Source organism: Salarias fasciatus (assembly GCF_902148845.1).
Source record: "Salarias fasciatus chromosome 23 unlocalized genomic scaffold, fSalaFa1.1 super_scaffold_20, whole genome shotgun sequence".
Classification (NCBI taxonomy): domain Eukaryota; kingdom Metazoa; phylum Chordata; class Actinopteri; order Blenniiformes; family Blenniidae; genus Salarias; species Salarias fasciatus.
Window position 1 is genome coordinate 11859108 of NW_021941230.1, and position 24113 is coordinate 11883220.

Here is a 24113-nt window from a genome sequence, read left to right on the forward strand (position 1 = left end):
CAGTGACAGTTGGTCCCTTCACCAGGTGAGTGGTCTTCTCCAACTTATCGACGGTTTTGCCCTCATTGATCACTCCTGGTTGATTATCGATGGTTTCCACCGGAGTCCGGGGAAGCGGGACGGGCTCGTGCGGACGCGGCGGTTGTGCCACATGAGGAGGAGGAGGAGGAGAAACGGGGCTTAAGAAGGAGAAATAGGGTTTTTTTTTTTTTTTTTGACAGCTAGCTTGAGGCTAGGTAAGGTCGAAGAGAGGAGTCCGGTTGGAGATATCCGTCGGTAACGGGGCGATGAGGGCGTCCGGTCGCGGCTCGCTCGGAGCAGGAGGCTTTGTTAGTGCTGTGGAGCTGAAGCGGGTCCGCCTGGAGCAGCAGCGGCGGCTCAAAGTGCAGCCTGACTGGAGTCGCCATTTGTTTAAACCGCGTCCATGATTTGTAATTGTGTTGTTGTTCTTCATAGTGGGAATCCTTCCTGCTCCCCGTGGACCGCACATGGAATAATCCCCCCCTCCCTTTCCACTGTCATGAGGCTGAACTCTGGAGAAGAAGCAGTAGACATGAAGCACCCAGGGAAGTGACCTGTGTCCACTTCACTGGGCACCATGGCATCCAAAGAGAGGCTGTACGAGGTCTGGATGCTCTACTGCACCAAGGTGAGCCCCATCCCTCCGCTCTCAGTCCCACCAGCCCGCAGTGTTTCCAGGAAAATGTCAAGGGGTGAAGTAATGGACGGTGTGATGGCATTTCCTCCCCCGAGGGGGGAGAAGCTGATTCTCTCCTGACCGGCTCCAGTTAGTGCGCAAGATCAACCACAGGCCAACTGTCATCAAATGTGTCCTTCTATAAGTGTAATTATCCTCATCTCTAAATTTTGAATGTCTTTAAGTAACTGAGAAATATTCAAATGTCTCTGGGATGCCTCTTTTACAATCGTCAATCTTCTATACCGCTGCAGCCTGTGTCGGGTTCACGGAGCGCTGGACTTAATCCCAGTTTACTACGGACGAGCGCAGGACACACCCTGGACGGGTCACCAGTCCATCACAGGACAAACACACACGCGTGCTTTCACACCTAATTTAGTATCGCTTAACCTCACGTGAAAGTTTTGGGAGTGTAGGAGGAAAACCCGCACATACACAGGGAGAACATGCAGACTCCACACAGAAAGGGGCTGTCGGTGTTCTAACCCAGACCTTCTCACTGTGAGGCGGCAGCACCAGCCGCTGCAGTCGGCTCGCATTAATCAAAGCGTTGAAGCATTGTGATCAGACCGCATGACGCATGTCGCCAATAACAGGAGCGCGTTTCCCACCCTGCTGCGTCCGCCGAGAGCTTCAGGGATGAGACAGAAGTGTTTCCTGTCCTCCTTTCAAACATGATTTCTGCACCCTAACACTCCAGAACATGTCAAACTATCAACCCGAGAGACTTTCAGACACTCAGACTCTTGAAATATGTGCAGAATGTTGTCAAGCATTAGTCTCGGTTGTTGTGAGACGTGTTATCAAGTGGAATTTGTAGCCTTTTGTTGTTCCCGTCTCAACCGTTTAAAATGATTTGATGACCTGAAATGCAGAATTGTCATCGAAGAGGTTGAAGGCAGCGGCAACATTCGGCCACAGGGAATCTACACCAATCAGTTCAGCTCAAAAGCAGGTTTTTGACCTGTGGGAACAGAGTACCCCCACCTGGATTCAAACCGGGGGTCTTCACGCTGGAATCTTGCACCATATGCACGCGCTGCGTCTTCAGTGGAGATGAATGAGCGACGGCGGAGTAGCGACAGCACCTCTCCAGTGGCCTGCCGGCTAGATTTAATTTGCTCGGTGATAAAGCACGCGCAGCGTCCTGGCCTCCTATCAAAACAGGCCTGCCTGAGCCGCTCCCCACGTGAGCCTGGCTGCAGTAGCACACACTCTCACTTCCCACACTAATCCCTCACGGGAACACACACACACCGTACACAAGTGTAAGGATGTGTATGCTTACATCCACCGTCAAATAATCCTCTCAAAGAGCAGTGTAGCATTCGCATGCTGACACTGAGAGACTAATACTCGTGGTGCCTTCTTGACAGAGAAGTCTTTTCTCGCCGTGTGTGTGTGTGTGTGTGTGTGTGTTTGTATTGACTGAGCATTTTACTGCAAGCTAGGATCATTTCATTACAGCCTGGCTCAGAGCCAGGGTCCACCGGCTAATCTTGAGAGAAGCATTGAAGTACATGTTGAGTCTCCACACTCTGTGTGTGTGTGTGTGTGTGTGTGTGTGTGTGTGTGTGTGTGTGTGTGTGTAAAGGTTACAAGGATATGTTGGATCTGTTCGATGAATCTGTAGTCATGTGACATGAACTGGACGAGGATCCTCTGGGACCTGATCTCCATTCATTCAGCCGGTTCAATGATTGACAGTGTGTCGTCGGTGGCGGAGTCAGGCCGAGCTTTTACAGCACAGAGAGCCTGACTAGAAGAACCGGCTCGTCCTGTGTGTCAGGTTGACATCAGCTGATCACTTATCTTTGCACCTGACCGCTGCCCGGTTCCTCCCGAAGAGGAAGCAGAGGACAGATGTGTGTAGAACTCCGTCACTCTGTACACGTTTCCCACTGTTTCAGCTGCAGCTGTCCTCTTGGCACATTCACGCTGCGGGCAGGAATTGATGTCGGAGCAGCTGTGGGATCAGCGATCAGATGCCGTGTCGCATTCTTGGGGAGCAGTATGTCAGCTCGACCCTAAAGAGAAACTGCAGTCGTCCCGTGCTGAAATTTTGAGCGAACCTGCGTTTGTCTGACTCCAGCTTGCCTCTCGTGCAGTCGAGGACTGCTGAGAGGTCACAGACGACAGCTAAGACCGTTACGTAACCGGAGATCCTCTCAGCTGCCCGTCATTGGTCGGTGCCGCTCTGTTGTCCCCCGGCTGCTCGCTGCCGCTGGTGCGGCGGCGACAACAACACGCCGCTTCACTGCGGCTCGTCGTAGAAAGTGGAGGGTTTAATAGACTTTTCGAGGATGCCAGTTACACTCTTAAAGCCTTTGTGTGCTGCAGAAAAGCCCCTTTAATTCCCGGCCACAGGGAACATGCCTCAGCAGCCGGACGCCGGAGGCTTTTTTCACCCTCTGGTGGGTTTGAAGTTGAGTCTTGTGTCTTAATTCTAGAGGAGAAATCCTCGCTGCTGTTTAGTCACCTACAAACTGGGGATTTGTGGTTGAGGTCTGCAGAGCCACCCTCGCCTCCTCCCGGCCCGCCTCGCCCATCTTTTCTGTGAGCTCAGTGAAGTTTTGCTCCTCCAGACGAGCGTTCTTCCTCCCTGTCACTGTCTGCCTTCACGTTTTTCTTTGTGCTATGTATATCCCTGGAATAAGGGTGACGTGAGCGCCGTGCGGTTTTAACCCCTCCCACCGGCCTCTATAAATACACCTCTGCCCACGGTGTCGCACGCCGCTGATGTGTCGGAGGAGCCACCACAGGGTTAGGGAGAAGGCCGTCGGAGCCCGGCGTGACGCCGAACATGATAACGGGAATCCAGCGGAGGCACGCGAGCCTCGGCTGGCAGCTGTTTGTACACACAGCGTGATTGTTGAGTTGTTTAAGTGGAGAATCCTGCTCGTAAGTGTGGATCATTATGAGAGAGTGTGTGTGTGTGTGTGTGTGAGGATAAACAGAGGGTGTGTCCCCGCCTGCCACAGTCCAAACCCTCAATGGGCATCTGTGCTCCCCAAGCTGCTGCCTAAAAGAGGACATTCTTGTTTCCACGTGGCCTGTTCCATTCACATGTCTCTCTCTCTCCCTCTCTCTCTCTCTCTCTATGACTTCACTGGCTTCCTGCGCCGTTCTTCCCACTCTGACACGCACACAGAAGCCTCTCTCCCTCTCTTCGTCCAGATGGCACTGCTATCCTGAGAAAACTCTATTTTTTTTCTCTCTCTCTCTCTCAAGATCTGATTTTCCGCTCGTGACACACAGGCAGTGATCTGATGTGTCCATTCAGATGCTCCGGTGCCAGTTGTGCTTTGAGGATGTTTTCAAGGTCGTAACGCGGAGTGAACGCTTCCCCGGAGACTTCATTGAGAGGCCTGCGCACCACAATCTGACCGGTGTTATTGTAATCTGTGCTCATCACCTCTTCAGCCCTCCTTGACCTACATCAGACCAGATGGCCCACAGTGTGGATGACGGGATCGGCCCGGGGGGGGGGGGGGGGGGGGGGGGGGGGGGGGGGGCTGTGAGCGAGTGATTATGGAGAATCATGCACTGTTGTGTCCCCTGTGGTGAAAGGCCGCGTCTTCTTTTAGTCATTGTGTCCAGTCTGACAGAGGAAGGTGAAGATATTGGTATTTGTACTTTCGTGTGCTCAGGCAAGAGGAAACGACTGACGTGACGCAGTGGATCTGCAGGTTGACTGTGCAGCAGAACAGCTCCTCATTTAGCTTTATGAGGCCCTGTAGACGCAATTACAGCAACACACACCCATTAATTATCGTCAGTGTCAGCAGAGATTGTGTGTGGAATGATATTAGGGTGTGTGTTTGTAATCAGTATCCTGGAGTCTGGGCTGAGTAGTAAACAATGGAGATTTTTTTGTTCCGTTTGTGGCGCTGCCGCCTCGCCGCTCTCTCCGGCTTTCCTTCCAGGAATGCAGGAAACGCCGCGCAGCCTGTTCTGCACCGCGGCAGGTGCATCGCGTTGGAGGAGATGGAACACGTGCCCACACCCAGCCCAGACATTCCTCCTCTCCTGGTTTACGCTGGCTTTGTCCCCGAGGCCGTCTGACGGGCTTTCCAGCAATAGAACCCTCGCCTCGAGCAACTGCTCAACCCGCTGCCATCTTCCTCTCAGATCAGAGAGACAGAGTTCAGGACATATCTCCAGTCTGACCACTAAACTCTCTTCCTGTCATTCCTCAGAGGGATCCAGACTACTTGAAGCTCTGGCTGGAGATTTTCATCAGCTCTTACGAGCGATGTCTCGACGTGGATTTCGAAAAGCTGCCTTCGAGGTAGAGAACATGAAAACTGAGCCTCATGAATAAATCTATTGATGTCTGACAGAGCTGGGCTTCGTTCCTCAGGCCCGAGGAGGTTCCCCCGGTGCTGACGCTCCTCCCAGACAACATCCTGCAGGTTCTGCGCCACCAGCTGCTGCAGTGCGTCCAGAAGGCCTCGGACGGCCTGGAGCCCGAGCAGCAGAACCTGGCTCTGCTGCTGCTCAAGTTCCTCATCATCATCTGCAGGTCGGGAGCAGAACACACCCAGTCCAGGGAGTCCTGGGTGGGGGGGGATGAATGAAAACTGTGTGTTCTCTTAAAGGAACCTGTCCAATGTGGAGGAGATCGGCACCTGCTCCTATATCAATCACATCATCACCATGACAACGCTCTACATCCAGCAGGTCTGACTCCTCCCTCTTTTACACAAACTCTTCTCAGTAAAGAGGTTTAGAGAATCACACACCGTGTGTGTGTGTGTGTGTGTGTGTGCTGTATTTAGCTGAAGAGTAAGACCAAAGAGAAGGAGATGGTGGACCAGAGTCAGGCCGAAGAGTTCGTCCGTCACGCGCTGGCGTTCTGCGAGAGCCTGTACGACCCGTACCGCAACTGGAGGCATCGGACCTGCGGGTGAGCACGGCCAGCCGACCGCCGAGCGCATCTGATCTCGCACACACACACCCACACACACACAGCAAGTGAGTAGCGCATTTGATTTAAAGCCATTGATTTGAGGGGTGAAAACCCAGCAGCCATCAGGAAAAGATGCTGCGCCGCTCAGAATGACTGACTCTCAGCTGAGGGATTGAGGGGGCCTGAATAACGGAGGGCTCCACCAGCTTCTCCTCACGCTGTCCCGTGTGCTTCTTGTCTTCCAGGGAGCAGCTGGGCACGGTGGAGAGGAGCAGGCAGAAGTACAAGGCAGCGCCGCTCACCGTTGAGTTTGTTCCTTTCTTCTACCGTAAGTTCCCTCATTCAGGTGCCGTGTAGGAAGTAGTCCTCGGTTCACTTCCCTCCCCGTCCCTCCTCCTCTTCCCTCTCCGGGTCCTCTTCAATCCCCTCTTTGTGTTGCCCGGTCTGCTTGCCGAACGTGGAGATGAGCGCGCTCTGAATAGTCGCTGTCGGAGCCACTCCAGCGACGCTGGCGGCTCTTCCTCCCGTCACGTGTGCGGCTGCTGCGGTTCCAGATAACATCCGGCGCCCGACCACGACCGGCCGTGGGCGTCTCGCTTTCTGTTGGCGTGCTTTTGTTTCCAGAGTTTGATTGAGAGTGGGCAGGTTTTCAGGGTTTGAGCGACGCCGTTCGGAGCTGGAACTCCAGATCAGGCGTGTTGACAGATGAGTTAATGGATGACTGGAGCCGCCGTGACTCAGAGGTCACTGGCAGCACTGTGTGTGTGTGTGTGTGTGCGTGTGAGTGTGTGTGTGTGTGTTTGCACTAACTCCTACCCTTTCTTATCAGAACGATGATCGCTCTCGTCTCCTGTTTTGAGCGTGAAAAGATGTTTTGTGGCGATGCTGAGATGTTGTTGTTTGTGTCCTGCTTTCAGAGTGCTTCCAGGAGAGCGAGCACCTCAAGGAGAGTCTGAAATGCTGCCTGCTGCATCTGTTCGGAGCCATCGTGGCTGGAGACCAGGTGAGCCTGAGGAACCCAGAGAATCACTTCCCCTCCTCCTCCTCCTCCTCATTCTCTCTCTCTCTCTCTCTCTCTCTGCCACAGAGGAACTCCCTCCTCGCCATCTCTCCGGCCACCATGGAGGTGTTGATGCGGGTGCTGGCCGACTGCTCCACCGGCAGCGGCTCCTCGGACGAAGGCGAAGACTGGGACAGCGAGGCCCCCGACCGGAAGGCGCTGCTCACCCTGGGCTGCCTGCGGGAGGTGGTGCAGCGCCTGCTGGCCTCCAGCTCCGACCAGCGGCAGGTGGAGATCGCCTCGGTGCTGGAGAACTACTTCAAGCTGCTGAACTCGGACCCGGCGGCCGTGGTCGCCGCCCGGCAGCAGCAGCAAGCCAAGGGGCGAGTCCCCACACTGGGCCGACACTGGGAGAGCCGATTTGTGGCGCTGCAAGTCCACATGCTCGGTTGGACTTTTTTTAATCCTGGAACCAAATCGTTGTTATAAACGGATCTAATCCGTCTGGTTTCTCTCTTCCAGACACGATCAGGGACATGTTCCTGTGTTCAGACAGGCCAGTACTTCAAGCCATCTTCCTCAACAGTAACTGTTTTGAGCATCTGACTCGACTGCTGCAGAACAGCAAGGTAAAGATCCTTCATATCCCGTCCAGCGTTTGATGAAACGGAGGAGGTCTCTCACAGTCACCCCTACTGATCCCACACCAGCGGCAGGCCGTTTTACTGGAGACGCCCCTCTGAACTCGTGGTTTTCTGTGTTGAAGTGACGGTTTCGGTGTGACAGGAAGCATTTTGCCCACCTCGCATGTTTGCTTCCACACAGCAAACGGCCACGCCTCCACCACACGGCGGCCGCCGCAGAGCGCCACGGCTTCTTTAACCTCCCACCCTCTCCTCTACTTACAGCATCTCTCCTCCCCCACCCCCCACCCCACCCCCTTCACGCCCTGTCCTCATCTTCTCTGACGTGTTGTGTGTGTGTGTGTGTGTTTGTTTGTGTGTGTGTGTGTGTCAGCTGGTTAATGCCAGGTGCACGGCGGCAGACAAGGACCAGAAAGATATAACCAACAACAGGTTACTGACAGGAGAGAGGGACACTCAGGTACCGGCGAGACAAGCCCCGCCCACCCCTCACCTGACCCCCCCCCCCTCCCCCCACATCCTGCCACATCTGCTGCTGCCGCCACCCCCCCCCCCCTCACCTCGCCGCTGCCATGTGGCCACTCCACAGCAAGCCCAGTAGGTAGACGGTGTGTCCTCGTCCAGCTCGCAGAGCCGCCAATGTGTGAATAAACACACACACACACACACACCTGCACGGCGACCAGCCGTAACTCGATGCAGTGAAGTCTGTCCGTCTTGCTGTGGAGTGTCCTGAAACCCCCCCCCCCGCCCCTCCTCTTCCGCATCGTCCCGGTTCTCTGCGACACACTGCGGGCTCCACTGGAATGTTGTCACCACGGCCCGGTTTTTGTGCTGTTCCGTGCACGGAGTGCAGGGTTTCACGGTCTGACCGCCGCCGTCCCTCTCCAGCCGGTCCGAGCCTCTCTGTCAGGTTGAACGCGAGCGGGACGGAGCTGGACGGAGATGTGTCGATGTGGCTTGTGTTTTTATGGGTTGCATGTTGTGTGTGTGTGTGTGTGTGTGTTTTTCTGCCTCAGCGGGAGAAAAGGGTTTTTTTCTTTATCTCTTGACCAAACCACGAGAGCTTCCTGCTTCAGTCTCCTCATCTCACGTGACTCGGAGCAGAAAGACGAGACGAACCAGAGTGTCACCATCACCAGTTGATTTTACTGACTTTCACACTAATTGAGAATCAGTCCTTCGGGCCTCTTCTCCAGCCTCCATTTTATCCTTTTGTCCTTCTTAATGTGATGCATGTGGGTTTGTTTTGTTTTTTCTTGGGGTGTGAAATAAGTTTGACTGTTATAAACTTTGTGGCTTTTAATGGTCTGCATGCTTTTTGCTCAAACGAATAACTTCCATCTGGAGTAAGAGGAGATTCCGCTTGTGTTCAGTCGTGTGTGTGTGTGTGTGTGTGTGTGTGAACAGGACGAAGTGTGAGCTGTTCCGAGAAACTGACAGGTGTGTGTCTCTTTCAGGTGTTTCAAGGGCGACTCGACTCCCTTGCTGTAGCAACCATCAAAGCCCTGACAACAGTGATGCACAAGTCACCAGCTGCAAAGGTGGCGCCCGTCCTCTGTCCTGAAATGTCCACGTGAAACTGTGTTCTGACTTAAAAAAAATAAATGAATCTAGGACTATTCAGTGCATGTAAATCAAGGATGAATCAAAAAGTGGCTTGAATACTTTCTACCAGAACAATATCACACAAATATGACATATTTCTTAAATAAATGGGGCCCCAGACATAAACCTTGAGGTACACCACAAGCCAGCGATGTAGAACAGGTTGTTCATTCACTTTGATGTGTGTGTTTGGTCAGAAGACGTGACGTAGTGTCTTTCCGTATCATGTAGGAGGTTTTTAAGGAGCGGATCGGTTACAATCACCTGTACGAAGTTCTCACGTCTCTCGGCCAGCCGTCCAGACATCTCCTCAAAGAGCTGATGAACATGGTAGGAGACGCTTCAGGTTTTATCTCTAAACATCAGAGGCTTCGCCGTCTTAAGTCTGGCCGTGTGTTTGTGTGTCCAGGCGGTGGAGGGCGAGCACACCTCGGTGGGCCTGCTGGGAATCAGCAACGTGGAGCCGCTGCTGCTCCTGGCCCAGTGGCTCCCCGAGCTGGACTCGTCCGAGCTGCAGCTCTTCACGGCCGACTGGCTTCGCCGCCTCAGCTGCCTGAACCGGCAGACCCGGGCCACGTGCGTCAACGCCGCCATGGTGATGCGGGCGCTGGCCGCTCTGGAGCGCCACGAGCGGCTCCACCGGGCCTGCGCCGAGAGCCTGTTTGGACTGGTGGGCTCGCTGGGCTCCCAGTCGCTGAGCGCCCGGGAGCTGCTGGGACTCCTCCGTCTCCTCAGGCCTCCGGAGTCCAGCCAGGCCCACCCCTACGTGGGCCCCGCGCTGAAGGCCCTCCTGGCGATGGTGCGCAAGCAGGGCCTGGAGAGCGCCATGCAGTACTTTGACTTGTCCCCCAGCATGGCCGGGATCGTGGTCCCGACGGTGCAGCGCTGGCCCGGCTCCGCCTTCAGCTTCCTGGCCTGGCTGTCTCTGGACCAGGACCAGCTGGGCCCGCCCAGCAAGGACAAGAGGAAACAGCTGTACAGGTGAGATCGGACACTCAGACGTCCCGTCCCTCGTATGGACGGACGCTCAGATGAAACGCGCGCTCCTGTCGCCCCCTGCAGCTTCTTCACCCCCGGGGGGACCGGCTTCGAGGCCTTCATCAGCGCCGCCGGCGTGCTGGTGGTGGCCGTGTGCACCAAGAAGGAATACGTCACCGTCATGCTTCCGGATTACTGCTTCTGTGACTCTCTGTGGGTGAGTCGGCCCAGACGGCGGCGCTTCCTGGACTCCTGTTGCGTAAACGGGAATCATAGGAGTACAGTAATGACTGCGTGTTGATATTTAATGTTTAAACGTTGGATCCACAGCACAGCATCGGTGTGGTGCACATACCGGGGAAGAGGCCATTTGGACAGAGTCTGGTCTACATTTATGTGGACGGACAGCAGAAACTATCTGCCCCCCTCAAATACCCCATCATGACAGAGGTGACGTCATCAACCAGCCCCCCTTCTTCTTCTTCTTCTTCTTCTTCTTAATCTCTAAAAGTTATTTGAACATCGTGTCTGTCGTCCTCCAGCCGTTCACCTCCTGCTGCATCGGCTCCGCCGGACAGCGCACCACCACGCCGCCGCCCTCCCAGATCCCGGACCCCCCCTTCTCCTCCGCCACCACGCCCACCACCCGCTCCTCGCTGGGCGGCATCCTGTCGCCGCAGACCTGGGGGGGGCTGCTGGGCAGCAAGCCCGAGTCGGTGACCAAGCTGATCTCGGCCGGGACCCAGGACAGCGAGTGGGGCAGCCCCACGTCGCTGCAGGGCCAGATGGGGGGGGTGATGGTGTTCCACGAGCCGCTGCAGCCCAGCCACATCAAGGCCATCTGCAGCGCAGGTCAGCGTGCGACGTTTTCCATCACACTTCCTGTGAGGAGACTTGTTTTTTTTTTTTTTTTAACTCTTCTTGTTTCCTGCGCAGGTCCAAACTGCATTTCGCCGCTTAAGGCCCAGGAGTCGGAGCTCGGTGACCTCTCAACCAAACTGCTTCTGCACTACTCGCCCAAGGTGATTCGGACTCGCTCACGGCTTTCCAGACCGGCTCCACATGGAACCCGATCCCGTTTGTGAAACGCACTGCTGTTTGTTTTCAGGCGTGTAGAAACCCCATCTGCCTGGACCTGTCTCCGAACACGCTGCACGGACGCCTGACGGGCAACAAGGTCGTCAACTGGGACATCAAGGTGCGTCCGACGCTTCGTTTCTCCACCCGCTGAAGGATCGACGGTTAATCAGAGCTCGGATCGATCTCTGGCAGGACATGATCAACTGTGTGGGCGGGGTACCGGTGCTGTTCCCCATCCTGGAGCAGCTGATCCTGCTGACCCCGGACCAGAGCGGCGACCCGGCAGCCGGATCGGACTTCATCACTCCCGAAGTGTCCACCCCGGCCGACGGAGACTGGGTCATTCTCCCCTCAAACAGGGCTTCAGGTGTGCAGAGTTACAGCCTCTACTGTTGGTTTTTCTCTCTTTCTGTGGCTTTGTTAAAAAGGCTTCCCGGTGTTTCCGTGTCGCAGAGGCTCGCCTGGAGAAGAATCTGGTGGCCACGTTCCTCTTGGTGCTGAAACATTTTCTGCAGAGGCATCCCATCAACCAGGAGGGTCTGCTGCACTCGCACGGAGTCGGGACACTCGGAGCGCTGCTGCAGAAGGTTTGGACTGCAGCGTCCGTCAACAACACGTCGACGGCAGCATTTCTTCCTGCTCAGATGTGATCGTCGGGTTTCAAAACGGCTCAACAGCTTGACTTTTTCACTCGGGGCTCGTCACTCTTTCTAAATTTTGATGGCAGCTAAAGTATCATGTATTTATTAGCTGGGTAACATTTCAGTAAACCTGCTCCACCTTCAGGCCTGCTGATGTGTGTGGATCTCACTTCTGTTCGGCTCCATGTGAGATTTTTCTTCCTGCGATTTTTTTTCTTTTTGAAACATTGTCAAGTTTAAAGATCGTTCGCAGCTTTAAGCTCTGGAAGAAACTTGTGGCCATGTGTGCACAATAGAATACATTTCAGAGAATACATTCATGAGACTCGGACCATGCCAGGAGGACATAAGCCTCTTTTGTTTTGCAGCCCATTCAAACTGGATTAGTTTGACTTAAGAGTCTCTGATTGACTCCATTTTGCTTCTCATACAAAGGGACACTTATATTCTAGCATGCAGACCTGGATTTCTTCCTCTCTCATTCACTCCGGTGTCTTTCGTCTGGTCGAAGTGCCTCTGTGTTTATTTGTTTGGTGAGGAAGTAGAAATTCACACCTCCACAGAGACTCAGATCAAATGGAAATGTCCCAGATGCAGCGATAGAACCACAGAACCACGCCCAGATAAACCTCTGTGTTTCCCCCTTTTTGTTTTCCCCCCCTCAAGTTCCTTATCTCCATGATCCGGATCCAGTCGCTCCTGCTGGCCCTCGCTTTGCATGCTTATTTGCGCCAAGCCCGACGTCGCGCTGTTTGTGTTGCAGATACCGGCGGGCTACGTGGACGTGAGCGTGCTGGTCGCCGTGCAGCTGCTGATCGAGCAGGTGACGTACGAGAAGAACCAGGCCCTGCTGCAGCAGCTGCACACACACTTGCTCTTCAATTTCAACATCTGGAACAAAGGAGACTTCCCTCTGCGCATCGGTGAGCGCCGCACCGCCGTGCGCGGTCTCTTCACTCCCCGAGGAGTACGCCAGCCTCATTATCTCCTTCTTTTGAAGGTCACATCCAGTACATGTCCACGGTCATCAAAGACAACAGGAAGCTGTTCAGGAAAAAGTACGGAGTTCAGTTTCTGCTGGACACCATGCGGATGTATTATGGGTAAGACTCCGACCCACAAGCTCGAACATGTTCCTCTAACATCTGCGAGCGAACCTTCACCTCCGCCCTCCATCCCGTCCCTTCCAGGAAGAACACGAACAAAGACGGCGACCTCAGCGAGGACGACGTGCGCACCGTGCGGGCGTCGCTCTGCAGCCTCATGAAATACTACATCAGCAAGGGCATGTCACAGGAGGAGACGCACAGCATCCTGGGATACATCGCTGCTATTGGAGACGAAGACCAGGTGACTGCAGACGTTCGTGGAGGAAAGCCAGAAGGCACATTTTGAGTTTTGTCAAAAATCCCCAGTCGGCCACGCCGTTATTTGCGTCCGCCTGTGAGGTGACCCAGATACCTGGAAAGCAGTTCATCCTGACACCTCAGGAAGCCCACCAGCTTCCTGTTTCCTCCATTTCCTCCTCTCTCATCCAACTGTCAATTAACTTAGGAAACATGAAAAACGCAGCAGCATTTCCAGGGAGATGACGGTGTGTTTGTGCCGCAGCTGTGCGCCGTCCTGGAGCTGCTGCTCAGCCTCCTCCAGAGCAGTCCGGCCAGAGACCAGCTCTTCCTGCTGCTCTTCGAGCCCGGGGCGGCCGACTCCTGCTACGCCCTGCTGCTCAACAGCAAACACTCGGACCGGCTCCGAGAGCTCGTCTTCAAGGTAGGACGCGAACGGGAAGCGGACCGTCGGCGTCGCCGTCGGGGCGCGCCGAGCTGAGTCCACTCCGCCTCTGTGCAGCTGTTCGAGCGCATGCTGCGCTGCGACCGGGTCTACGAGAAGAACAAGCAGCGGCTGCGGCTCCGCGAGGCCGGCTACTCCGGCCTGTCGCTGCTCTTCTCCGAGCTCCAGATCACTCCCACGCTCATCCGCTGCCTGCTCAACCAGGTCCTCCACACAGGTCAGGGTCCCGTCTCACACGGCTGCAGAGCCCCGCGTTTGAATCACCCGATGAATTATTTTCATCCGGCCTCAGATCAGAAAGCCGCTCTCATTGTGTGTGTGTTTGTGTGTGATGTGCAGATCCAGTGGTGAACTACAAGGACCTGATGGCTCTGGTGCAGCTCACCCACCGGGCCGGGCCGAGCGTTCGCCTTATCGTCTGCAAGAGGGTGAGAAGACATCGTGGTGTGATCCCCGGCAGACCTGTTCCTCCCGCGGCCGTCGTCACCGTGGCTTTTCTCCTCCTCCTCCCCCCGCAGGTCTACCAGCTGCTGCAGTCCCAGCAGGACGCCGCCGTCCAGATCTGCAGGCAGCAGTGTTGGCAGGACACCGTCATGCGGCTGTACCTGCGGGGCGAGGGCGCGCCGCCGCTGCGCGGCTCCGACAGCGTCAGCACCTGCAGCCTGGACCTGAGCCGGGGCGGGGGCGGCGGCGGCGGCGGCGGCGGCTCCCACCGCCTGGAGCTGCCGCTGGAGCGGAGGACCCGGGCCGGCAGCTCGGGCCGCCTGGACGACGACCGCCTCAGCATCGGGGACACCCGCTCCGTGGACAGCCTGGACAACGGGGACGTCATCTCGCTGCTGGACACGCCGTCGTCCTCCGCCTCCGCCGAGCCGCAGCTCCACGCCAAGCCCTGGGTGGTGGGCAAGTCGGGGGGCCTGTCGCTGGACCTGTCCCACCTGCAGGCCTACGAGGGCGGGGAGAGCGGCAGCCAGACGCCCGGCAGCGTGCCCAGCACGCCGTCGCCCGTCGAGACCTCCAAGCCGTTTCCGGGCGGCGCCGGAGACCGAGACACGAGCTCGTCACTCCCAGAAGACAGCTTCCTGTTCAGTGACAACATCTCACTGGGGGAGTCCTTCAACAACGCCGAGGTGAGGAGCTGCTGAATCTCAATCTGTATTTCTGAATTTAAATATTTTAACTCTTATATCTTGAAACGTGCATTTAAACTCGTTCAGACGCAGCATGTCTCCAACTTGAGTTTATAGAATAGGATCATAAGACACATAAGTTCCCTGGATTCAGCTGACTGAGTTTGTCCTCGTCAGTAACAGCCTGAAGGCATTTAGATGAATCCAGGAGAAACGAGACTCTTCCTCAACACCTGCCTTTTCCTGAGAGAACAGAAATCTCTCTGCTGGATAAACTGTGGTGAAGTCTCACAAAATGAAATGAATAATTAAAGAGGGCTGCACCTGGCATCGAAGGAAGAATTCAAAGTTAATCTTCTCTGCTCCTGAAGTATCAATGTACCAGAATGTGAGACTAAGTGTGAATATTTCAGCCCTCAGCAGTGACGCATCATGTCAGGAAGCAGGTGAGTAACGGTGTGTGGTGTGGTGTCGCCCCCTAGCGGGCGGAGGAGGAGCTGTGCGGCATGCTGCTGGAGATCCTGCTGTGCGTGATGTGGCGTGGCGTGGAGGGCTCCGACGACTCGGCGTGGCTGGAGCGGGGCCAGGTCTTCTCGGCTCTCACCAAGCTGGGCACGGCCAACGAGCTGCTGCTGCCCGTGGACCAGATCAAGCTCAGGTCCGTCCGGGTCTCCGCCGGCGCCGGTCGCCGCCGCGGACGGGCCGGCGCTCAGCGGCGTCTCCTCGTGTTTGTCCCCACAGCCTCATGGAGCGCATGTTGGAGTGGGCGGTGAGCGACAACCGCGAGGCGTCCGCCGCCACGCTGCCCCAGCACACGGAGAACGCCGTGCGGCTGCTGCACGTGGTGCAGGACTTCCTGCAGGCCGAGGGCCTGGTCAACCCGGCCCTGTGGACGGAGAAGGTGCTGGAGGAGACGGTGACGCTGATGGACAGCCTCATGGTCTGGTACTCGGCCGGCACGCAGTGGTTCCAGCTGTCCCAGGTGGGACTGAGGCTTCTCCTGGGCTTCATGGCTCAGGAGGACCCCGAGGTGAGCCTCCTCCTTCCCTCTCCCCCCCCCCCTTCCTCCTGGGCTCCAGTCACCCAGCAGCGTCTCCCCCCACCAGGTGTGTGCCATGGCCACCGCCAAGCTCAACGGCATCCTCCAGACCAAGGAGGTGTCCAGCCAGGACGAGGCCTGCTACCTGCTGGGTAAAGTGGAGGGCATCCTGCGGCGCTGCGTCCAGGAGCAGGCCGAGGAGACGTACTCCTTCCTGGTCCCCCTGCTGCGCACGCTGCTGTCCAAAGTGCACCGCCTGCTCTACATGGAGCTGCACCTGCCGCAGCTGCCCGACACCAACGGCAGCCCGTCCTTCTTCGAGGACTTCCAGCTGTACTGCAACTCGCCCGAGTGGCGCGTCTACCTCGACAAATATGTACGGGGCGATCCGCTCTCCACGGATCCACGCGCCACCGCCGCCAGTTTCACTGACCTGTCGCCGCCGCTTGCTTTCAGATCATTCCGTACATGAAGCAGTACGAAATCGAGATGTTCAGCCAAGGCCACGAGACCATGGCTCTGTACTGGAAGGAGTGCTACGAGGCCTTCATGCTGAGCCTGCACAAGAGGGAGAGGGAGAGGGGCGAGAGCAAGATCCGCTTCCAGGTCCGTCCGCTCGCTTTTCACTGACCTGATAGAGTGTGTGTGTGTGTGTGTGTGTGTCTGATGGCGCCGCCTCCCTTCCAGGAGCAGTTCGTGGAGCCGTTCTCGCGCCGCGGCCGCCACGAGAACCTGCGCTACAACAGCATGCTGAAGCAGCAGCACAGCCAGAGCGGCACCGTGCTGCGGCAGTGGAAGGCGGCGCGCCGCGGCCTGGTGTGCGAGCGCGGGCCCTGGGCCGACAGGTACACACACTCGGCTGTTCACTCTCCTGCCGTCACGTCGCGAATGTCGGGCGTATGAATGAGAACCGTTTACTTAACGGCTCGTGTTTTCCCTTCAATTCACAGGCAGCAGGATGAAATGCACTGGAGGGTGTCCAGCGCTGAAAACTACTCCCGCATGAGGCTGAAGCTGGTGCGCAATTACAACTTCGACCCTCACCGAGAGGCCAGCGCTCTGAGAGACAACCTGGGTAAGAGGCCGCCCAGTGCGTCCACGCTTTTCACCGTTCGCCGAGTCTGTCTGTCATCCATCACTCCCAGAGTAGAGAAACGGCGTCGTGAGAAACAGCCTCACCTTCTCACTAATTTAACCTGCTGGTGGCGGGAGTGACTGAGATGTGTGTGATAAGACCAGTTCCATTTATTTACTGGATGACTGGAACCGTTATGATCTGCGCGTGTCAGTTTTCTGCCAATGATTCAAAGAAGTGGCAACACGTGTTGAACCACTTCAGAGGGTTTGCAGCCGTTTGTTCAACAAACTAGTTCCATCGGGACTGAGTCAGCGTTCACCAGGAAACACTCTGGTATGAAGCTTCAGAACTCCACACTTGATTAACAGGAACATCTCACTGCACACACTACCTGGTTAACTCCTTACCTTCCTGCTGCCTGCTGGAACTCCAGGACCCCACCGCAACATGTCAGCTGACCTCTGACCTGCCTGAAGAGAACATGACATCCACACTGAAGCTCTGCTCCTGTTCTGAAAGCTGCAAATGCAAAATTCTAAACACTGTGAAGTGAAAATGTAGCTTCAATAAGACTTCGCCTGTGTTTAAAAGGATAGAAATTATATTGGTATTACTTAAATTTAACTTAAGTTCATTTCTACTCCACAGATCTTAAATAATTCATGCAGTGTTCAGGGTTATAAATGGCAGATTATTTTAATTTAACATGAGGATTATGAGGAGTCCTTGAAAAGCGTTCTCCTCTGTAAGACCCTGGACACAAAAGTCTATAACGTTCAGTCCAGGATTTTTATTTGTCGACATGCAGCGTTTGTTTTTTTAATAACATGGGGCTTTCTGCTGTCAGCTGGAGCTAAGAAGCTGTTTCTACCAGCAGTCGTCAAACTTGTTTTCTCGAACTTTCTTTTTTTTTTTTTTTTTTTGTTTGAATATATTTGAATAATATTTAGCATGTCATCCAAACGGTCTGTTTCCTACTTGTAATTGTAATTAACTCTACAGAACATTGTGAGTCTAATAGAAGTAAAAAAAAACACACCTGTAACTTATTAAATTGCGGCAGCTCGTCATGTTTACCTTCGTCCTCGTGCGCGTGCGCCTGTTGTCGTCGCTCCACGTGGTTAAAAAGCTCTGTAGTTTGCCAGCCTTTGTTTTTCTGTCATAAAATCCACATTTTTCCGGTAAAAGTCCCTTCAATTCGCTCAATTAGTGAAAATATGATCAGGCTTCTCCTCACCTCTGATTGGAGAACTCTGCGCGTGGCTCCGCCCTCCGCGTGACTACGTGACTTCTTATTGGAGAACTTTCTATCGAGAGCCCGCCTTAGAGTCTAAATCACTTCTGACTGGTTTATTTTAGTCTCCCTGTTTTTATCTGTTAATTAAGTCAATTATATAGTTTTCTTGCTCTTGCAGACGATGTCCGTTTCCACGGAGTGGTGCAGTTCTCCTGTTGGGCCACCAGTGGGCGCTGTTGCTAGTTTGTTGTCTTGCATTAACAGGAGCACTGCACAAACATTTGTGTTGACAGATGATTGTTGTTCTGGTGACTGTCAACTAAAACTACCGAGTCCTGGAGGAAAAGCTTGTTTTTATTGTCGATCTACTGAGCATGTGCAGGAGAGCTGATTACTATTTGGTAAATCTTTTTTTTTTTTTTGCCAGGAGTCCATCAGCAGCGCGTGAACCCCGAGTCTCTGCTGCTGGAGGCCGTGAAGCAGGTCAAGGTCAGCGACCTGGAGGACGACATCCTGGACCTGCCGGAGGACGACCCGGCGGCCGCCAGCAACCAGTGAGTGTCGGGGAGCAAGGGCCGCGGGCGAAGGGCGGGGACGTCCTCCGAGACTGAAGGCGCTCCGGGTTGTTCTCCAGGCTGGAGGCGGAGGAGGCGGGGCAGAAGGAGAAGCTGGTGCTGTGGGAGGAGTGCGAGCTGGTGACGGTGGTGGACGTGGTGCCGGGCCGGCTGGAGCTCACCACGCAGCACATCTACTTCTACGACGGCAGCCAGGAGAAGGAGGAGGGCGTGGGCCACGACTTCAAGTGGCCCCTGTCCCAGGTCCGGGAGGTCCACCTCCGGCGGTACAACCTGCGGCGCTCCGCCCTGGAGATCTTCCTCATCGACCAGACCAACTACTTCCTCAACTTCAAGAAAGAGGTGACGCTCGGGGTCGGCGTTCCGCCCCGGATCTCGGCGGTCAGAGTCTCTGACGGGAACGATTTCAATCCAACAGGCCAGAAACAAAGTGTACAGCCGCATGCTGCTGCTGCGCTCCCTCAGCCTGTACGGGACCCGCTCGCCTCAGGAGCTCCTCAAGGCGTCCGGACTCACACAGGTCAGCGCACGCACGCACGCACACACACACACACACACACACACACACACACACACACACACACACACACACACACACACACACACACACACAGCAGGCTCAGACCCAAACCGAGCGCGGTGTGTTTCTGTCCCTCCTTCCAGAAATGGGTGAACCGGGAGATTTCCAACTTCGACTACCTGATGCAGCTCAACACCATCGCAGGCAGAACCTACAACAACCTGGCTCAGTACCCGGTGGTACGTCCAGCACGCCGCCCCGTCCATCCGTACGCACACACTCCTCACTAAACGCTCGTGTGTGTGTGTGTGTGTGTGCAGTTCCCCTGGATCCTGGCGGACTACACCTCGGAGGAGCTGGACCTCTCGGACCCGCAGGTCTTCAGGGACCTCTCCAAGCCGGTCGCCGTGCTGAACGAGCGCAACGCCAAGGCTGTCAGGGAGAAGTACGAGTCCCGCTTGGCACGGTTTGAAGGAGCGATCAGCAGGAAGGATTTATTCTTTTATTTTTTTTTCCTGTCATCACAGGTATGAAAGCTTCGAGGACCCGACCGGCACCATCGACAGATTCCACTACGGCACGCACTACTCCAACGCCGCCGGCGTCATGCACTACCTGATCCGGGTGGAGCCGTTCACCTCGCTGCACATCCAGCTGCAGAGCGGACGGTGAGGACCCGCCTCTCTCTCCCTCCCTCTCCCTCCCTCTCCCTCCCTCCCTCTCTCTCTCTCACGCTGGTCTTCGTCTCCCTCCGTCCAGGTTCGACTGCGCCGACCGCCAGTTCCACTCCATCCCGGCCACGTGGCAGACGCTCATGGACAACCCCAACGACGTGAAGGAGCTCATTCCCGAGTTCTTCTACTTCCCAGAATTCTTAGAGAACCAAAACGGTGACGCTTCGTCGCGACGGCCTCCTGATGTTAACGTCCAGCCTCACATCTAAACGGTTCCAATCGTTTTTCCTCCCTTCAGGCTTCGATCTGGGCCGGCTGCAGATCTCCAAGGAACGCGTGAACGGCGTGGTCCTGCCCCGGTGGGCCAAGTCCCCCGAGGACTTCATCCACAAGCACCGCAAGGCTCTGGTGAGGCTCCGCCCCGCCCCCCGCGCGGGGGGGATTTATTCCCACCAGAGACGAATCCTGAGGGTCTCCGTGTCCTCCCGCTCCAGGAGTCGGAGTACGTGTCGGCCCACCTCCACGAGTGGATCGATCTGATCTTCGGTTACAAGCAGAGGGGCCCGGCGGCGGTGGAGGCCCTCAACGTCTTCTACTACTGCACCTACGAGGGTAAGGCGTCCGTCCCGCGGCGATCGGCGGCGGCGCTCCGCCCCGGAGCAGCCCGCCGCCTCTCGTGAGACCGCGGCGTGACGGCGGGCTGGCTGTCTGCCGCAGGGGCGGTGGACCTGGACGCCATCACGGACGAGAAGGAGCGCAAAGCCCTGGAGGGAATGATCAGCAACTTCGGCCAGACGCCGTGCCAGCTGCTGAAGGTGCCGGCGGCGTCCGGAGGGGGGCGGGGTTTGATGGCGGGTGCGAATGAAAGCCGCTCTGAAGTGTGCTCTCCTGTGTGTGTGTGTGTGTGTGTGTGTGTGTGTGTGTGTTCAGGAGCCCCACCCGGTGCGCCTGTCTCAGGAGGAGGTGGAGAAGCGGAAGGCTCTGCTGGACTCCTGTCCTCTCAGCATGTTCGAGCACCTCACTGACCTCAAGTCCTTCTTCGTCGAGGTTCGGTCCGAGCTCGCCGCAGATCGCGCCCTTTTTCACACACGTGTGTGTGTGTGTTCCCGCTGACCTGCAGGCTGTGTTTCAGGGCATCAGCGACAACGTGGCGCTCGTTAAGGCCGTGGTGCCGAAGAACCAGTCCCACTCCTTCATCACCCAGGGGAGCCCGGACACCATGGTGAGCGTTTGAGTCCAGACTGTTCTCCCTGCCGGAGCGTTTCTGGACTCTGCTTCCTGCTTCCTGCTTCCTGCAGGTGACGGTGAGTAAGAACTGCCTGCTGGGAACGCACGGCTGGCTGCCGTACAACAAGAACATCTCCAACTACTTCACCTTCATCAAAGACCCCACCGTGTCCAGCAGCAAGTGAGAGCGCCGCGCTTCTCCACTTCTCCACCGTGTCGGTGTAGGAAGAGCGCCTCGTTGCATCTCTCTTTCTCTCTCTCTCTCTCTCTCTCTCTCACCTCAACCCAGAACCCAGCGCTTCCTGTCGGGGCCGTTCGCCCCCGGCGTGGAGGTGACGGCGGGGCTCTTCGTGGTCTCCCACGACGGCAAGCTGCTGTTCAGCGGCGGCCACTGGGACAACAGCCTCCGGGTCACGTCGCTGGTCAAAGGAAAGACCGTGGGGCAGCACATCAGGCACATGGGTAAAGACCCGTCCGCGGGTTCTGGCCGCCGCCGCCGCCGCCGCCGCCTTCTCCCCTCACCGGGTTTTTGTTCTCGCCCCGCTCAGACATCGTGACCTGTCTGTCAACCGACCACTGCGGCATCCACCTGATGTCTGGGTCCAGAGACACCACCTGCATGGTGTGGCAGGTGCTGCAGCAGGTGAGGAGAGCCGGCGGCGGCGGCGGCGTCCGACCCGCCGCCCGGCAGGCCGCTAACCCGCTCCCCGTCCTCCACTCCACAGGGCGGCGCTCCCGCGGGCCTCCACCCCAAACCCGTCCAGGTGCTGTACGGACACACGGACGAGGTCGTGAGCGTGGCGATCAGCACGGAGCTGGACATGGCCGTGTCCGGATCCAGGGTGAAGACGCGGCGGCAGATTTTAAACGCCGGACCTCAGTTCTTCGCAGTTCTGACTCCGGGAGTGTGTGTTTTTTTTCTCTCTCTCTCTCAGGACGGAACGGTGATCATCCACACGGTGCGGCGGGGGCAGTACATGCGCTGCCTGCGGCCGCCGTGCGACAGCTCCCTGCCGCTGTCCATCCTCCACCTGGCCGTGTCCTGGGAGGGCCACCTGCTGGTGCACGCCTGCGTCGAGGGCAAGGCCACGCTCAAGGTGAGACCGAACGGAGAAACGCCGTTTCTGCCGGATCGCCACGAGCCGCACTGCTCAATGCGAACGCGTCCGGCCTCCCGGCAGGATAAGAACGCCCTCCACCTGTACTCGGTGAACGGGAAGCACCTCTGCAGCGAGCCCCTGAAGGAGCAGGTGACCGACATGTGCGTCTCGGGCGAGTTCGTGGTCGTCGGCAGCGAGCAGGGCTACCTGTCCGTCCGGGACCTGTACAGGTAAGCCGACCCGGCGTTCGACTCCGACCGGCCTCCGGCCGTCCGTCTGTCCTCACGCTGCGACTCCGCCCCCTCCCCGCAGCCTGTCGCTGAGCGTGGAGCCCATGGCCATGCGGGTGCCGGTGCGCTGCGTGTCGGTCACCAAGGAGCAGAGCCAGGTCCTGGTGGGCCTGGACGACGGCAAGCTGATCATCGTGGGCGTGGGCCGGCCGGCCGAGGTAAAGAACTCGCTGCGAAACTACATCGCTCAGAGCCTGGAGGGCTCGCCGCTCATGGCCTCCCCGCTGCTGGCGCCGCTCCGAGCGCGCTCGCCGACCCGCCTGCTGCACCAGCGCGACCAGCTGGTGTTCAGCCCCTGCTCCAGCTCCCACAAACCCTAGCAGCGCCTCCCCCCCCCCCGCCGCCGCCGCCGCCGCCGCCTCTCCTTCTCAGGGATGGTCGTCGCCCACACATTCCTCCAAACCACTACTGTGACACCAACACTCTTCCTCTGCTCGCCTCCGTCACTCTTCCTCACGCGCTTTCATTTGGCCGCCGATCAAAAGAGACGAAGAGAAACCCCGATGCTGTTTCACCCAAAGTGTCGTTACGATTTGTGTTTTGAACGTTTTGCTTTTTCCAAACCGTAAAGAGATGATACGCTGTGAAACTAACCGAACTCTAACCGACGCTTCTGCAGACTCAAGCCATATTAACCCTGTAGCTACGATCTAATACTCCAACAGCGGACGGACGCTGACCTGTGAAATACGTCGCCGTAGGAACCGGAGGTCGATGAAGGAATACTCTGATCTGAGCCATCGCCCCTTCCTGCTTTCCAGACTCATTCATGAATCACCTCCCTCCTCCTCCTTTTTTTTTTTTTTTTGTTTTTGTTCCCTTTGACTTCACGCTTTCCCCCTTGCTCTCCTCCCCCTCCCCCCTCCACTCCTTCCTCCTCCTCCTCCTCCTCCTCGATTCCCAGATCACGCGGAAGCTGTGGGGCTCCAGCAAGCGACTGACCCAGATCTCCTCGGGGGAGACGGTGTACAACACCCAGCAGGAGCGCAGCCGGCCCCACCCCTGAACCCCCACCCTCACATTCCCGCTCTGTGTTCCTTCATCACCTTCGCCTCGTTGGTTTACCATCGTCAGCTCGCGTGCGCGTGTATGTGTGTGTGTGTACGGGTGTGTGTGTGTGTGTGTGTGTGTGTTTTCCTGCTTGCCACACGACGCAGGCGTCGTGTTTCCACAGCAGGACTTTGTTCCTCCAACAAGACTATATAGTTTCAAGTGGCCTTTCTGCCCAGTTTTTTTGTTTTGTTTTGTTTTGTTTTGTTTTCTCTTTTTCCCGTCGGCCTTCGACGCAGCCCGGCGGGCCGGCGCCGCCGAGGCCAGAACCTCCAAGCTGCTCCCGCAGCGGCCTTATGCAGTAAGACGGCTCCACCGATCCCCGCCCCGAACCCTCTCTGCCTTTTCTACGTGTGCTTGAGTCGTTTCTTTCTTTTTCTTTTTTTTTTTTGTTGTTGTTTTTTTTGGGGGCCTTTTGAGATTCAGTAGGAACCAGTTTGCGATGTCTGTCCTCCAGGTTTTAATGTTCAGATATATCGTCACAACACTACGACGTGAAGGTTCATCACACGCTTCATTGAATGTTTTTTAAGTTACTTGAATTCCGTGTTTATTTATGAGTCGGCGTAGCATTTCCTCCCAGCACACCTGAGAGAGAGAAAAAAAAAAAAAACTCCTCCGACTGTTCAGACTCAAGAAGGGCTCCAAGAGATGTCAGTGTTCACAGCAATACCGCTCGTTCGTGGCGTGCCTGTTGACGCTTCGTGTCCGTCCTCGATCGCCGGTCTTCCTCCAGCTCGGCTGGGTCGCCCTCGTTCCGCCGCCCTCCCGGTCCGTCGTCTCTCCTGCTGCGTTGCGAACGAGTTTCAAAGCAGTTGTGGATGTTTTCTCGGTGTGAA

At 56.4% G+C, this 24113-nt stretch overlaps 1 protein-coding gene across 3 annotated transcripts; it reads left to right on the forward strand.

Moving 5' to 3' along the window:
* On the forward strand, positions 1-23944 carry nbeal1 (neurobeachin-like 1). 3 transcript variants are annotated; one of them, XM_030086309.1, is made up of 53 exons: positions 1-25; positions 457-649; positions 4900-4991; positions 5064-5225; positions 5302-5383; positions 5482-5609; positions 5858-5940; positions 6530-6615; positions 6700-7060; positions 7135-7241; positions 7630-7716; positions 8717-8800; positions 9096-9194; positions 9274-9845; positions 9927-10059; positions 10173-10292; positions 10385-10694; positions 10779-10864; positions 10951-11040; positions 11115-11289; positions 11376-11509; positions 12327-12486; positions 12564-12666; positions 12754-12913; positions 13175-13333; positions 13412-13571; positions 13694-13782; positions 13873-14484; positions 14967-15142; positions 15226-15514; positions 15591-15899; positions 15980-16129; positions 16211-16368; positions 16474-16598; positions 18266-18392; positions 18473-18755; positions 18832-18933; positions 19077-19172; positions 19254-19378; positions 19461-19601; positions 19693-19823; positions 19906-20015; positions 20102-20219; positions 20325-20422; positions 20538-20654; positions 20740-20829; positions 20906-21015; positions 21124-21296; positions 21383-21477; positions 21560-21676; positions 21770-21931; positions 22016-22164; positions 22247-23944. In XM_030086309.1, exons 2-53 carry the CDS (start codon positions 599-601, stop codon positions 22542-22544), a joined length of 8334 nt encoding a protein of 2777 aa, XP_029942169.1. In that variant the 5' UTR covers positions 1-25; positions 457-598; the 3' UTR covers positions 22545-23944. The 3 variants fall into 3 exon arrangements, with proteins under 3 accessions (XP_029942169.1, XP_029942172.1, XP_029942171.1); XM_030086311.1 differs by lacking the exon at positions 1-25 and having other exon boundaries at positions 599-649; positions 22247-22382; positions 23129-23944; XM_030086312.1 differs by lacking the exons at positions 1-25; positions 7630-7716 and having other exon boundaries at positions 363-649.
* Positions 23945-24113: the final 169 nt, after the last annotated feature.

Bases quoted from the DNA above. Each gene is read 5' to 3' on its own strand.
- nbeal1 (XM_030086309.1), top strand. From the start codon at position 599: ATGGCATCCAAAGAGAGGCTGTACGAGGTCTGGATGCTCTACTGCACC. The intron at 21,016-21,123 runs GTGAGAGCGCCG...ACCTCAACCCAG, and splicing joins CCCACCGTGTCCAGCAGCAA to AACCCAGCGCTTCCTGTCGG. The intron at 21,297-21,382 runs GTAAAGACCCGT...CGCCCCGCTCAG, and splicing joins GCAGCACATCAGGCACATGG to ACATCGTGACCTGTCTGTCA.